The sequence below is a fragment of the Rhinolophus sinicus genome, linkage group LG13 (genome assembly GCF_036562045.2).
Source record: "Rhinolophus sinicus isolate RSC01 linkage group LG13, ASM3656204v1, whole genome shotgun sequence".
Taxonomy (NCBI): domain Eukaryota; kingdom Metazoa; phylum Chordata; class Mammalia; order Chiroptera; family Rhinolophidae; genus Rhinolophus; species Rhinolophus sinicus.
This window is the reverse complement of record NC_133762.1, coordinates 11,661,159-11,676,130: the sequence shown is the minus strand read 5'-3', so window position 1 is coordinate 11,676,130 and position 14,972 is coordinate 11,661,159. Positions and strand designations below refer to the sequence as shown.

The 14,972-nt window shown below is 44.1% G+C and overlaps 1 protein-coding gene across 8 annotated transcripts in view; it reads left to right on the top strand.

The window, feature by feature from the left end:
- DET1 (DET1 partner of COP1 E3 ubiquitin ligase) overlaps window positions 1-14,972 on the top strand; it is an 80,305-nt gene that overhangs the window by 32,250 nt on the left and 33,083 nt on the right. For all 8 annotated transcript variants that reach the window (XM_074317472.1, XM_074317471.1, XM_019726725.2 and 5 more), the window contains exons 2-3: window positions 4,451-5,543; window positions 8,370-8,557. In XM_074317472.1, coding sequence (XP_074173573.1) covers window positions 4,451-5,543; window positions 8,370-8,557 — 1,281 coding nt within the window. The remainder of the gene's footprint in view (window positions 1-4,450; window positions 5,544-8,369; window positions 8,558-14,972) is intronic.

Sequence of the window (14,972 nt, the reverse complement as noted above, 5' to 3'; positions counted from 1 at the left end):
TTAACAGCAAGTGCCAAGGTTTGGAGGCAGGAGGTAGGACGTCTGTTGCAGAAATGGCTAAATGGGAAATGAGAGCTGAGCAGCTGCTTGGTGTGTGAGGGCTTTTGATCCGATCACTGAGAGCAGTTGGAAGATACTGGACCTGTCTTCATCTGTGGTGGAAAGGAACTGATCACGAAAGCATTTTTAAAAGATCACTGGCTGTTGAATGGATTGCAGGTAGACAGAGTGGATTTAGGGAGACCAGGTAGGAAACTGTTGCAGTAACGTAGAAGTGAAGATAGAAAATTCTGGATAAGCGTGCTGGCAGGTCATGAGAGAAAGAAGTGGAGGATTAGAGGACTACTTAGCAGAGAAAATCTCCAGAGTTTGGTGACCGATCAGGTATGACGGCCGAGGGAAATAGGTGTCAAGAAAGACGTGCCGTTCTGGTTCTTGCCAGTACATGAGTGGCCCTGCCATTCACTGGAAGAGGGAAAGTGGTAGAGGGCCAGCTTCTGGGACAGATACGTTCCTCTAACTCTTATCGTAGCTCCCACCCTGACTGGAGACTTTCATTACATGCTTTTTCTACGTTGTTTGAATTTTTGAGCATGTATTATTTTTTATAATGAGAATACTAACAGAACAAAGGGAAAAAGACTTAGAATTCCACCGTATCCCTCAGAAACATAACTGTGATAATAAAATTTTATATACCTATATATAGAGAGAGCATCCTAAGAGAAGTGTTAGGAAATTCAGTGAGAATTTCCTGTATAGTTTGGAGCTAATAGCCTTCATTTCTGCCCACCTCATCCTTCCGCTCCCTCCACTCCAGGGCTGGTTTCTTTACCTTACAGAAGACAAACCAGAGACTTTCAGATGGGACTATTCCAAATGTACACATGTTTTCTTAGAATTAAGCATTTACTTTGCTTAAAATGATAGTGGTCTTTTCTAAGTTGAACAACTGTTGTATACTTTATCCGACTGGGATGGGATTAGATGCGGTCTAATGCTCATTCCTTCTCCCATTCCTGGGCCTTAATCTGCCTCTCTCATCCCATTCTGGTCTCCCCCCTCTTAGATTGGCAGAGGTGTCCTCAGATATTGATTGAGGCAGTTATGTACATTACGTGGTATTTGAAAATGCTAACACCTTCATAGTGTATTTTCTTAGGCTGTTTCAAAATAGGCACATAACAATGTCACTGCTAGAAGGAGTAGCCGCGTGAAATTCAATATCGTATTTATTGTTCAGCTGTGGAGGCTATTGCCCACTTAATCATGCCAGGGTGCTTTGAGAAAACTCATGAGAGAGATTTCTTTTAAATGCTCCTACTGGAAAGAGCGGTGCTGCTTCCGAGCAGCTATTAAGTTTGTATCCTACTGGCAGTGCAAATTCCGTAACCATTTTCCTCTTTGCTTTGTGCACTGAGAAAGTTAGAACCAAATTAGAAGGTTGAAATTTCTGCAGATCCTCACGGTACGCATTTCTGTCCTGTCTTTGTTTTCTCTGTAAGGATTATTTGCTAATTTAAAAACATTCTAAATACAATACTTTAAAAATATGTGATCTTTAGAAAATAACAGCACAAGCAATGCTGTTAGGTTGGTGCAAAAGTGATAGCGGTTTTTGCAGTTATTTTTAACCTTTTGAACCGCACTGTTGTACCAACTAATAGATGAAGAAAAAATAACACCCTCGGAGTTGTCAGTGTGTCCCCAACTCCCATCCTATTTTTTAACTTCCTCGGAGGTAACCACTATTCTGAATTTTATGTTTATAATTTCCTTGCTGTTCATAAATGTATATTTGTATCTTTAAACTAGAAATTGTTTGATGCTTGTGTGAAAGGAATCACGCTGTATATATTCTGCGATAGTTTGCTTTCTTCATCCATCATTGTGTTTTGAGATTCACCAGTGTTATGTATACCTTGTAGTGCATTCATTCATTGCTTCATAAGATTCCACTGCATGAATATGCCTGGATACATTTATCTTGTCTGCTGTTGATAGACATTTGGAGTGTTGTCAGTGTCTGCTGTTGCTAACAATCCTGGTACAGGCGTTCTTGTATACGGCTCATGTTATATGCGTGCATGTATTTCTCTAGATTAAGGTTTCCCAACCTTAGCGCTATTGACATTTTGGGCCAGATGTGAGGGGCCGTCCTTTTCAGTGTAGGACGTTTGGCAACACCCCTGGCTTCTATTTGCCGAACCCCCATGACACCCCTCCCTCCCAAGTTATGACAACCACAAATGTCTCCAGGTATTATGGAGTACCCGGAGTCCAGTCACTCCCCTTCTTAAAACGTTTAATAGCTTGCATGGCAGGACATACAAAGTGTTTTCCAGTCTGGCCCCAGTCTTCTTTTCTAGGCTTCTCTTTTATCACTCACTCTTCTGTGCTCTAACCACTTAGAATTCTTCTGTTTCCCAAATGTGCTGTGCTGTGCTCTTTTTTTATTATATAAGCTTGTTTTTGCATTTTAAAGTCAATCCAAGTATTTCAACATATAACAGACTAAAGTAACCATATGAACAATTAACAAATGCAGAAAAAGCATTTTAAAATTCAACAGGTTTTCCTATTAAAATCTATTGGCGAGGAAGGAATAGAATGCAATTTCAACCTGAAAAAAAGTTTATGAAAGTCCTACAACCAAACTCATTATTATGATGAAAGTTACATGTTCTCCCTTAGTTGTAGGACTTTTGTTCAGCTAATCTTCAGAAGTTTCTCCAGGCTGATTGTTCTATAGTTTAGTTGCAATTTTCATGTGATCATGGGAGAAGGCAAGCACAGTGTTTACGTGCTCTGCCATCTTGACCAGGGCTCTGTCGTGCTCTTTCTTAGTGTGTTTTTTAGACCACCTTCTTTCTGGAATGTTCCTCATTTACTTTGCCTAATGAATTCTTTGTCCTTCAAGGCCCATGTCAAATGTTGCTTCATTCATTTAACATATTTGTCAGTATATACTGTGCTTCAGGCACTGTCCAGGGTGCTTGGAAATACAGCTGAGAATTAGACGAGGTCCTTACTGTTTGGTATGGGGAGACTTATACTAAGATAAATAAGTAAGATAATCTCAAAGTGATAAGGGCTGAGGAAAAAAATAGGATAAAATGATAGATTGATATGGATGGAAAAAAGGTACCACTTTAGGTAAGTAGTCAGGAAAAAATTCTGAAGAGTTGCTACTTTAGCTGAGATTGGACTGATGAAACAGAGGCAATGAAATGTTGCTCTAAGAAAACAAAAGTGTTGTTTTCCTTTCTTCTGGCGTCCATAATGTCTCATTAGAAATCCACAGACATTTGAATTGTTCCCCTGTCAGTAATGTATTTTTTCCCCCTTCTTCCGCCTCCCCCCTCCGCAACTCTGGTTTAAGCCGTTGTTTCTCAGTCTAGTTGTGTAGGACACAGCTCCCTGGCCCCTGCTGGTGTTATGAGCCTTGTGCTCCCCCCTGGCTGAGGCAGTCGGTCACTGGTCATCGGTTGGCTGATCACGGCAGCTCTCCGCGGCTGCCAGCCACTCATGGCAGCACATAGTAGCCCACGGCTGGCTGCTCACGGCAGCCCAGCTCCAGGGAGAGCCGTTGTTCACAAGCTCAGCTGTAGAGGGCGCAGCTCACTGGCCCATGTGGGAATCGAACCAGTGACCTCAGCATTAGGAACATGGCACTCCAACCACCTCAGCCACCAGGCTGGCCAAGGAATATATGTTTTACTTGGTTTGCTTTCAGGATTTTTACTTTGTGTCTTATTTCTTCCCAGTTTGCCTATGATATGTCTGGGCATGGATTTCTTTTGGGTTTATTATGTTTGGGATTCTCTGAACTTGAATTTCAGTCTGGTGTGCACCAAGGGCTCTCTTTTCTATTCCGTTGGTGCATTTGTCTTGGCTTTATGCCAGTATCACAGTTTTTGATTACTGTAGCTTTATAATATGTTTTGAAATCAGGAAGTGTGAATCTTCCTCCTTCGTTGTTCTTTTATAAAACTGCTGGCTGTCCTTTCAGGGTTCCTTGAGATGACATGTGCACGTTAGGATGAATTTTTCTCTGTTTGCAGAAGATGCTGTTGGGGTTTTGGTATGGATTGCATTGAGTTTGTAGATTGCTTTGGGTAGTAGGGACATCTTAATGCCCAAGAAGTGTATGTATTTTTAATGAATGTGCCTTGAATGTGACTCTTACACTGAACAAATTGGATGCAGTGCTAGGTTTATTCTGTTGACTGTTCCTGACAGCTAAGCATGCTTTGAAGATACTCCTATTGAATTAGGTCCTTTTCTCAAACCTGTTTCTAGATTCGGAAGTGTCAGGACCAGTTCCTTACTCTAATCTAGGAAAGAGAAATGCCGATCACAGTCGTCTTGGGAGTGAAGGAGGGACATCTGTGTGAGTTGTGCATGTTTCGGTAACTTCTGTTTTATTCGCCTTTACTTCTCCGTGTAGAGATGTGATAATGGATCACCATGTTGCCACCATCAAACCTCGGAAAATCCAGAACCAGAACGTCATTCACCGCTTGGAACGCCGGCGGATCAGTTCCGGCAAAGCGGGCACCCACTGGCACCAGGTCCGCGTGTTCCACCAGAACGTCTTCCCCAACTTCACCGTGGTCAACGTGGAAAAGCCTCCTTGTTTCTTGCGTAAATTCTCACCCGACGGGCGCTACTTCATTGCTTTTTCTTCAGACCAGACGTCCCTGGAAATCTACGAGTACCAGGGCTGCCAAGCGGCCGAGGACCTGCTGCAGGGCTACGAGGGGGAGATCCTGTCCAACGGCAACGACCAGCGCTCCGTCAATATCCGCGGGCGCCTCTTTGAACGCTTCTTCGTCCTGCTGCACATCACCAGCGTGGCGGCCAACGGGGAGCACCTGAACCGCGAGTGCAGCCTTTTCACCGACGACTGCCGCTGCGTCATCGTGGGCTCGGCCGCCTACCTCCCCGACGAGCCCCACCCTCCGTTTTACGAGGTGTATCGGAACAGTGAATCCGTGACCCCCAACCCGCGGTCCCCTCTGGAGGACTATTCCCTCCACATCATTGACCTTCACACGGGCCGCTTATGTGATACGCGTACCTTCAAGTGTGACAAAGTGGTCCTGTCGCACAACCAAGGCCTGTACTTGTACAAAAACATCCTGGCCATCTTGTCCGTGCAGCAGCAGACCATCCACGTCTTCCAGGTGACGCCTGAAGGCACTTTCATCGACGTGAGGACCATCGGCCGCTTCTGCTACGAGGACGATCTGCTCACCGTGTCCGCTGTGTTCCCCGAGGTGCAGCGGGACAGCCAGACAGGCATGGCCAACCCTTTCCGGGATCCCTTCATCAACTCCCTGAAGCACAGGCTGCTCGTGTACCTGTGGCGCCGGGCAGAGCAGGACGGGAGCGCCATGGCCAAGAGGCGCTTCTTCCAGTATTTTGACCAACTGCAGCAGCTGCGCATGTGGAAAATGCAGCTTCTGGACGAAAACCATCTGTTTATCAAGTACACTAGTGAGGATGTAGTCACGCTGAGGGTCACAGACCCTTCTCAGGTATGAGGTGCTCTCCTGCCCTGCACCCGTCCAATCCCCTTGGCAGAATGGGATGCTTTCTCTCTTTGCCTATTGCCAAGCTCTCAGAAAGACACAGTTTATGTAGTCTTGAATGTCTGCTGTCCTAGGCTCAGTCAAATTGAAAACAGCTCCATTTTTCTCTGGCCACGTATATTTGTTCAGCTAAATAACAATCAGGTGATTACCTGCCTGTCAGTGGCTAAATCTCAAGCCACTGACATTTAGATAATCTCCTCTCTGATTATTATCCTTCCACCTTCTGCACAGCATTTTCAGTATCCTTGAGGTCGAAGTCCAAATGCTACAAGGTCAAGGTTTGGACTGCCTGTGGAAAATCCCGCCTGGATTTTGTAAGACTGGGCTTATTGGTCTGACTGAGTTCTGGCGATGAGAATGAGCCCCCCAAGCAAAAAGAAAATCCTCTAAAAATCTAGCCTCTCTTTTCTGCTTACATGGCTAATGTCAGTATACTTCTTTACAAAGTCCTCTTTAAAAGGGAATTGACACGTGAGTTCATCTGACAGAGGGAAGTGTTAGGACCTTATCCTGCCTTTGCCCCCGTGCTGAAAGATGGGCTGTGGAGCAGTAAAAGGGTTGCAAGGAAGCCACGTTTTGGATTCCCCAAGTGAGTCATCAGGACGTCAGGTGCAGAGGGTTGGTTAGTTTGGGTGAAAGGTGTTGACAGAGGAGAGGGACATTTCTCAAATGGGAATAAAGTGGTAAGGGCACAGAAACCTCTAAGGCTCTTGGGTTGAAACACCGTGTTGAAATTCAGGGTAATCGGGGTGTTTCCCTTTGAGAAGCTGTCCACTTCAGTGTTGACCAAGTAAGAGACCACCTGTCTGTACCTTTGCCCCATTTTCCTGTTTCCAGTTTGTTCCTCAGATGCTAGTTTGGAAATTCTGAACAGAGAGCAAAGCAGTAAAGCACAGAGTCATCTGAGGCCCGTGTTTCTCATTGCCCTGCCGCTGATTCTGCCATTAAGAGGGACCGTACAGAGCTTTGTCTCCTAAGGCCTTACCAGCCGTCAGGGTAGAATGTTTCCTAACATTTGTCTTCCGAATCACAGCTTATGTATTCTTTAAAAAAAAGGGGGTGGGGAGGAATATGGTTAGAGATCAGTTTTTTCTGGATTCTTTTTTTTCCCTGTCCACGATGAAGTCACCCATTTTGCCATCACGAGTGAGCATCTGGTTCATCTTATGCGTCACGGGAGATTCGAAGAGATGCCCTTGACTTTTTCTGTCCCCTCCTGGCCTGTAGTTCCTGATCTGCCCTGGAGGGAAGCTGGGTAGCTGTTTGTGTAATTCTATATTCGTGTCATTATGATGAATCCTGGTGAAGCCCTGATATGATCAAAGTGGTGTCCAGATCTATAGAAAGGACATGAGTCAGTCTTTTATTTAGGTTTGAGTTATAATTACTTTTTATTTTGGAGGGAATAAAATGTCCGTGATTGCTGCATTTGAGATTATCCTTTTTTCCTTTGCTAAAACATGACCTATTTATTTCTGGTAGCTGTGATAAGTTGTAGCCAGAAGCGTAACTAGGGCTCTGTGCGTTGCTTAACCGAGTCTGTAACTTTAAACCCGATCTCTCTGCCCTAGTTGTCTTTCCGTCTTTTTTCAGTTTAATTCGATAGGTTCCAATAAGGTTAATGAGTAAAAAGTGCATCCAAAAACAAAGCCTTGCTAATATTAGGGGTATTATTCTCAGGTTACCCTCCAGCCTCTTTAATTTACAGCCAAATTTAATTTCCAGGGGTTTGCTAAAGTCATGTAATACAAGCTCTGGGAAGGACTAATTACTAGTAAAATAGGTGGGCCAAATAGCACCAGAAATTGGTAATAGAAATTTAAACTCAGTCATAGAAGGGGAATACTAATTCCAGAATTCTAGAAACTTCTAGAGTCCTGTTGGAAGCAGGCAGATTGATTTACACTGTCACATTCACTGTAACAAAAACTAGGGGTTCCTGTCACGTCCCTGTTAGGCCAAGCAGAGCACTGGAGATTTAGAGGAAGAGGGCTCGTCACCCAGGAACCCATTCAGAATAGGCAGTAACTCTGCCACCTATGGCATTTGAATGCTTTTCAGGTTCCCCTTCTGATCTTAATTGCTACAAATCTCAAATGTATTTTACAGATGCCCTTGGGTGAAAGACCATTTATGAAGAAAGAAATGGAAATGCCTGTCTGGTTTTTCATTTGTTCAGCAGCAGTGCCCTGCTTGGTTACAGTTTGCCTGGGTAGTTTTTGGACACAGTGTACTTAAGGCATCTCTCTGCATGTTAGAAATATTAAGAGGAAAAATAAATGCCCCTAAATTGAACTTTCAGCTGTTCATTTACAAGAGAAAATAATTTGTCAACAGGCAGCTCCAGGCTGCAAATCACTTTCTCAGCAGGAAAGAAAATTAAATCTGGCATTTTTTTAAAAAAAGTGTTTTTTATCAGGGTGGGTTGGGGAGCAAATAGGGAATAAACACTTAGAAGGAAAAATACTGAAATTGCACAGTTTGAAATGAAAGCTTGGGAACCTTTTCATACATAGGTGCTGGCTAATTCAGTCATTCTAGCAGCACAGGTACAGTGGGGAATCTGGCAACACTGAGGCCCTTGACTGATAGAGCCCGCGGAGGCCTCCTCCTTTCCCAGAACCTCTTGGAACCATGTTTTGGCCCTAGTACTGGAGCGGAGGGCTTTGCATGTTTCCCCTGGGTAGCTGGAATTTTCAGCCAAGCGCTAAGTCTGGTAGGCGTGGCATCATACGCAGCTCTGCCTTAGCTCTCTCTGTCCTTCTGCAGGCATCTTTCTTTGTGGTGTACAATATGGTGACAACAGAGGTGATCGCTGTGTTCGAGAACACGTCCGATGAGCTTCTGGAGCTCTTTGAGAACTTCTGTGATCTCTTCCGCAATGCGACGCTGCACAGTGAGGTCCAGTTTCCCTGCTCAGCTTCCAGCAATAATTTCGCAAGGCAGATCCAGCGCCGGTAAGTTGTTCCAGCAGGCTTCCCGGGCTTACTGTTTCTTCAGTGTTCTTAATTTGTTGGTGTTAGGCCAACTGTAAGTTATCCTCCAGTTCACGCATCTATTCCATCTCCTCCACAGAATTGTATCCTAATTCTGTAACATATTTTATTAATCATTGTATGCTTTGCTGCATTGAAAAAAAAAATGTATTGAAATTATTTTTTATTTTTTGGGAACACATGGTTCTTAATGCTCAATTTTATAGTCTCCAAAAATCTTTTGGTAAAAAGAAATAAAAATGGATCTATTATAGGTTAGAATAAATATTTAAGAAAAAAATACAGACACTAAGGGTCACGAGTCACTTAAGGAAAGCCTTTATCTTGAGAAAGTGAGATCAAAATAAAACAAACAGAATAAGAAAACAGTGCATTCACTGAAATAATTGAAGCTATAAGAATAAGAACAGGGGCCGGCCCGGTGGCTCAGGTGGTTAGAGCTCCCTGCTCCTAACTCCAAAGGCTGCCGGTTCGATTCTCACATGGGCCAGTGGGCTCTCAACCACAAGGTTGCCGGTTCAATTCCTCGAGTCCTGCAAGGGATGGTAGGCTCCCCGCCCTGCAACTAGAAAATGGCAACTGGACCTGGAGCTGAGCTGCGCCCTCCACAACTAAGACTGAAAGGACAACAACTTGAAGCTGAATGGCACCCTCCACAACTAAGATTGAAAGGACTACAACTTGACTTGGGAAAAAAAAAAAGGCCTGGAAGTACACACTGTTCCCCAATAAAGTCTTGTTCCCTTCCCCAGTAAAATCTTTAAAAAAAAAAAAAAAAGAAGAAGAACGTTTGTAGAACATTGACACACTTTAGAAATTTAAAATTTGTTTGATACAGTTGAGAATCTCTCTAAGAAATTAGAATAAAAAACATAAGAGAAAGAAAATAGGAGAGAAAAGATGAAAAAAAAATTTAAAGGAATCACCCAGTAGTTCCAACATCTGGCTCATTCCAGAAGGAGCAATAGAGAAAATGTCAGGGAGGAAACAAAGTAAGATGGTTTTTCAGTACCAAAGGCCATAGAGTTCCAGATTGGCAGGACCATCTACCTTCAGCTGGATCGTACAGGTGTTGAGAACCAATTGTTAAACTTGCAGGAATTTTGGCAAGCTGCTTGTTAAACACAGCCATTATTAAAAATTAATTCTTTCCTAATGATTTCATCGTTATTTATGCTCTTGAGGTTATTTGTATCTATTTTATTTGGATGGTGAAAATACTATATAGTGATGTGCTACTGCTCATCTCTTGACAACTCCACGTTGAGTGTGTGTCACATTGGTACCTTGAAATTGACCACAGCAGGAGGACTTTACACCGCAGAAACTGGCGAGTGCTGCAAATCGTGACTTTTTTCCCCTTGGAGAAATAATTATTAAACCTTTATTAGCACATTGCTGGATCCATCAAGCATCCAGGACACTCAGTGAAAAAAGACCCATACTGAGGCATATCATCATGATATTTTAGAACATTGGGAATAAAGAGAAAATTGTAAAACCGTTGAGAAAAAACATGCATTTCACATGTAAAAAAAAAAAGTTATCATGATGGTATTGGACTTATCAATAACAACATTGAGGAGCAGCCGGATGGCTCGTTTGGTTAGAGCGCAAGCTCTGAACAACAGGGTTGCCAGTTCGATTCCACATGGGCCAGTGAGCTGCGCCCCCTGCAACTAGATTGAAGACAATGAGCTGCCTCTGAGCTTCCCGAGGGGAGGCCGGATAGCTCAGTTGGTTAGAGCGCAGGCTCTCAACAACAAGGTTGCAGGTTCAATTCCCACGTGGGATGGTGGGTTGTGCCCCCTGCAACTAAGATTAAAAACAGCTACTGGACTTGGAGCTGAGCCGCGCCCTCCACAACTAGATTGAAGGGCAACAACTTGGAGTTGATGGGCCCTGGAAAAAACACACTGTTCCCCAATATTCCCCAATCAAATTAAAAAAAATAATAAAAAGACAACACTGAAAGCTTGAAGCCATTAAAATCATGTTTTCTGACTTTTCTGAATAAAAATGATTTCTAATCTAGAATTCTATATCCAAATAATAAATAGGTTGAACAAAGACATTTTGAGACATGTAAACTTTCAAAAAAATTGCCTTCCAGGTAACTTTTCTAAGGAAGCATCTGGAAGATGTATTTTCCCAATAAACCACAAAAGAATGATACAGGCAATAGTTTGACACTGGCCAGAAGCAAAGGGAGTTCTGAGGATGAGGGTAAAGGGAGTTCCAAGGTGACAGACCACCAGCTGGGCCAGGTTGAAGCAGGAGGGTGGGTGGAGGTTTCCAAGAGGATGGATCCAAGGAAATAGTATAGTCATTAGCACATTTGGTGGCCTTGACTGTGTTAACAAGAGATTGTCAGTTCTGTTCTAGCAGGGTCGTCAGCACAGGCCTCACAGAAGGTGCTATTTGAGCAAAGCTTTGGAAGGAGGTGGGGGAGCGAGCCACGCGGATGTCAGGGGAAGCATGTACCAAGCAAAGGGAATAGTGCATGGAAAGGTCCTGAGGGCGGGTGTGACTCCCGCCTTGGAGGTCAGTGAGGCTGAGCCAGAGCAGCAGGAGGCAGAGCGGTGAGAGACGTGCTGAGCGATGGGCCAGACACACAGGCCGTGCGGAGGCTTTGGCTTTACCTGTAGGTGAGATTGGCTTTTTGTGGAGGACCTGGGTGGTCTCACTCATGTTCTAACAGGAGCACTCTGGCTGCTGTGTTAAGAATAGACTGTGGGGGATGGGTCGGGTAGAAGCGGAGTCACCAGTGGGTGCTGTCACAAGGATCCAATATATACAATTGTTGCATTCTGTTTCCTTCCACTAGAATTAAATTCTTTTTATTCACTTAAAATATTCTAAGCACCTAGAAGACCATCAATAATTATTTATTGAATAATGGTGGCTTGGGTCAGGGTAGTAACATTCAGGGAGGTATTGTATTGTCGGTGTATTTTGAAGATAGCACCCAAAAGATCAGTGGAGGATGGAATATAGGCTGTGAAAGAGCACAAAGATGATTGTGACGTTTGCGGCCTAATCCACTTGCAGGAGAGAGTCACCATTAAACTGATGGCAAAGCTTATGGTGGAACAGGTGTCCGGGGGACCGGAAGTTCTGTGAGTAGAGTAGTCCAGTCGTTTCTCAGTGGAAGCAGGGTCACATCCTTCCGACAGGTCAAGGGCGATGGGGACTGATAATCAGCTCTTGGAGATAGCAACCTGGAGACCGCAGTGACCCTGATGAGAGGGGTTTCAGCACGTGGTGGGGGTGAAAGTCTTTTGGGGGAAGTTTAAGAAAGAATGGGAGGAAGAGAATTGGAGGCCGTACAAAAAGACAGTAGGAGGTGCTTTATTGTAAAGGATGCATTAGCCTGAAGGGCAAGTGGTGTTACGTTTTTGTTATTTTTTTCAATGGGAGGGGGAAATGGCATGTTTATATGCAGATGGGACTTACCCTGTAGACAGGGGGACACCTATTGTATGGGAAAAGGGGAGACAGAATTGGTTAAGGGACGAGAGAGGGGATGGGATCTAGTGCCCAAGTGGAGGGATGGGCCTCACACGGAGCACAGGCGGTTATGTGGGCACACACGTGCTGGTGGGAGCTTTCAAAAATCCTCGTGACTTCCATTTGCCAGTAACGAAGTAGGCAGTGCCATTAGGTCAGGGTGAGCATGGAGGAGGGGGATGAAATAGTCACCGAAGAATGCGGCAGACGCACTGGACTAGCAGAATGTAGCATGAGTGCCCTGCAGCGTTCAGGGTCCCCCTGAGGCTCCTGGCTGTAAATGTAAAGTGAGCCTTGTCGTGTGTTTTTCTCCAGCTATGAAGACAAATGGGTGGACACAGGCATAGGCAGAGTTGAATTTAACTAGAGTTTGGTTTTTCTAAGCAAGTACCACAAAGCGCGAGAAGACAGGTTGTCGAGGGTGAGTGCAATGGAGTGAGGGACTGTGGGACTGACGCTGGCTAAGGGAGGGAGGACGGGATGAGGCTTCAGGGTGGCAAAAAGCAGGTAGAATTCATGGACTGTACCTTTCCACCGATGCAGGTGGAAGGATTGCGGAAGCCGAGGTGAGTAGAAGTAGTGAGCTGGAAAGGTAGGAGAAAAGAGGGTTGGAGAGTGTGGGCCCATCCTGAGATTGCAGGGGGCTGCAGTCATTAGCAATGGTGAGGTTGAGATGCTTTGAGAATGAGTGGCGGAGACAGACAGGAGGGCCAGGAGCCAGGAGGCCGTGCTGTTGTAAAGGTCATCTCTGAGAAGTTGGAAATCCTCACAGAAGCGTAGATAGATGGGCAGAGCGACCGTGAGCCAGGAGCTAAGCTGGTGAAGAGTCAGAGGGATGACCGTGGGGGAGCATGGTGGGTGGGGGGTGCTGCTGGGGAAGGTGGCAGCTGCTACCGCTTCTTCCTGTAGATTTTCACGGATGCTTTGACTTGTGGTCATCGCAAAGCTCGGGCCACCCCATCATTTTACCTTTCGAAGCAAGTGAGCCAGGCAGGGTCGGAGTGTAGATCATACTGTGCGGTGTTAGGTCTTTGCTGAAAAAGGGCTGAAAACCAAAGAGCCCAGGATCTTTGATTCCGGCTCAGTGAAAGGGAAAGAAATAAGTTCTATTTGGCCAAGGTTTAATTTTATGATTCACACGGAGGCTGTGAAAATTACTGTCGAGAGGAGTAATGGAAAAGCAGTGTTGATAGCTTGGCTTCTGGGAAAACTGCGAAGTGTTAATGTCCATCTAACACTACAGGTTAGCAGTGAAAACAAAAATCAAAGCCCATGTACTCAGTCTTTCTGGTCTTACCAAATTTAGGAACATTCAACTTTTTTATTTCTTTAGTTTTTTTTTTTTCTTTCCACAAAGTTTATTTACTTTTAAAAGAAAAATACAGTAGTTTTCAAACTGTTGCTAGTTCACATTTCCACTAGTCCCATTCCGTCTTAACCTTGTCACAGCAATTTGTTTCGGTAGCCGCAACCACCAACACTTTAATTTGTAAGTCAGTTCTATGTATAAACTATCTACATTGCTTATTATTTGTGTGTCCCCGGCTTAGATAGGAAAATATGATCAACATCCACGTTCAGCTCACCACTACCGATAATTTGATGTATCTTAGAACTGAGGCAGACAGTGAGTGGGGTGGGTGGGGAGAGAGAGAGAGAGAGAGAGAAAAGGGGAGGGGAGGAGAAAGGAGGGAGGGGATGAGGAGAGGAAGGGAAGAGAAGAGGGAAGGACAGGAGGAGAGGGAGAGTGAGAAGGGGCCTGGAGGACAGCAGAAAAGAGAGGAGAGGAGGGAAAAGGCAAGGGACCATCTTCTTACTCCATACACAGGAGTGAACTCAACATGGATTCAAGACTTAAATGTAAGACCCCAAAACATAAAACTCCTAGAAGAAAACAGGCGGTAAACTCTCAGACATCACCCTCAGTAATATTTTTATATATTTGTCTCCTCGGGCAAGGGGAACAAATGACCAAATGGGAGTACATCAAACTAACAGGTTTCTGCACAGCAAAGGGAACCATCAACAAAACGAAAAGACATCCTACTGAATGGGAGAAGATATTTGCCAGTGACATACCTGATAAGGGGTTAATATCCAGAATTTATAGAAAAACTTATACAACTCAACCAAAAAAAACAACCCAATTGAAAAAATGGGCAGAGGACCTGAATAGACATTTCTCCAAAGTGGACATACAGATGGCCAATAGACATATGAAAGACATGTTCTACGTCACTAATCATCAGAGAAATGCAAATTAAGACTATAATGAAATGATCACCTCACATCTGTCAGAATGTCCATCATCAATAAATCAACAAACAAGTGCTGCACTGTTGGTGGGATTGCAAATTGGTGCAGCCACTATGGAAAACAGTATGGAGGTTCCTCAAAAAATTAAACAGAGCTACCTTGTGACCCAGCTATTCCACTCCTGGGTATTTATCTGAAGAAATCCAAAACATTAATTCAAAAAAATATATGCACCCCTATGTTCACTGCAGCACTATTTACAATAGCTAAGATATGTAAACAACCGAAGTGCCCATCACTAGATGATTGAATAAAGAAATTGTGGTACGTATATACAATGGACTATTACTCTGCCATTAAAAAGAATGAAATATTACCATTTGCAACAACATGGATGGACCTAGAGGGTATGGTGCTTAGCGAAATAAGTCAGACTGAGAAAGGCCAATACTATATGATCTCACTTATATGTGGAATCTAAAGAACAAAATGAATGAACAAACAAAAGAGAAACAGACCCATAGACACAGAGAACAAACTGATGGTTACTAGATGAGAAGGGGGTGGGGCCTGGGTGAGAAAGGTGAAGGGAGTAAAAAGTACAAATTGG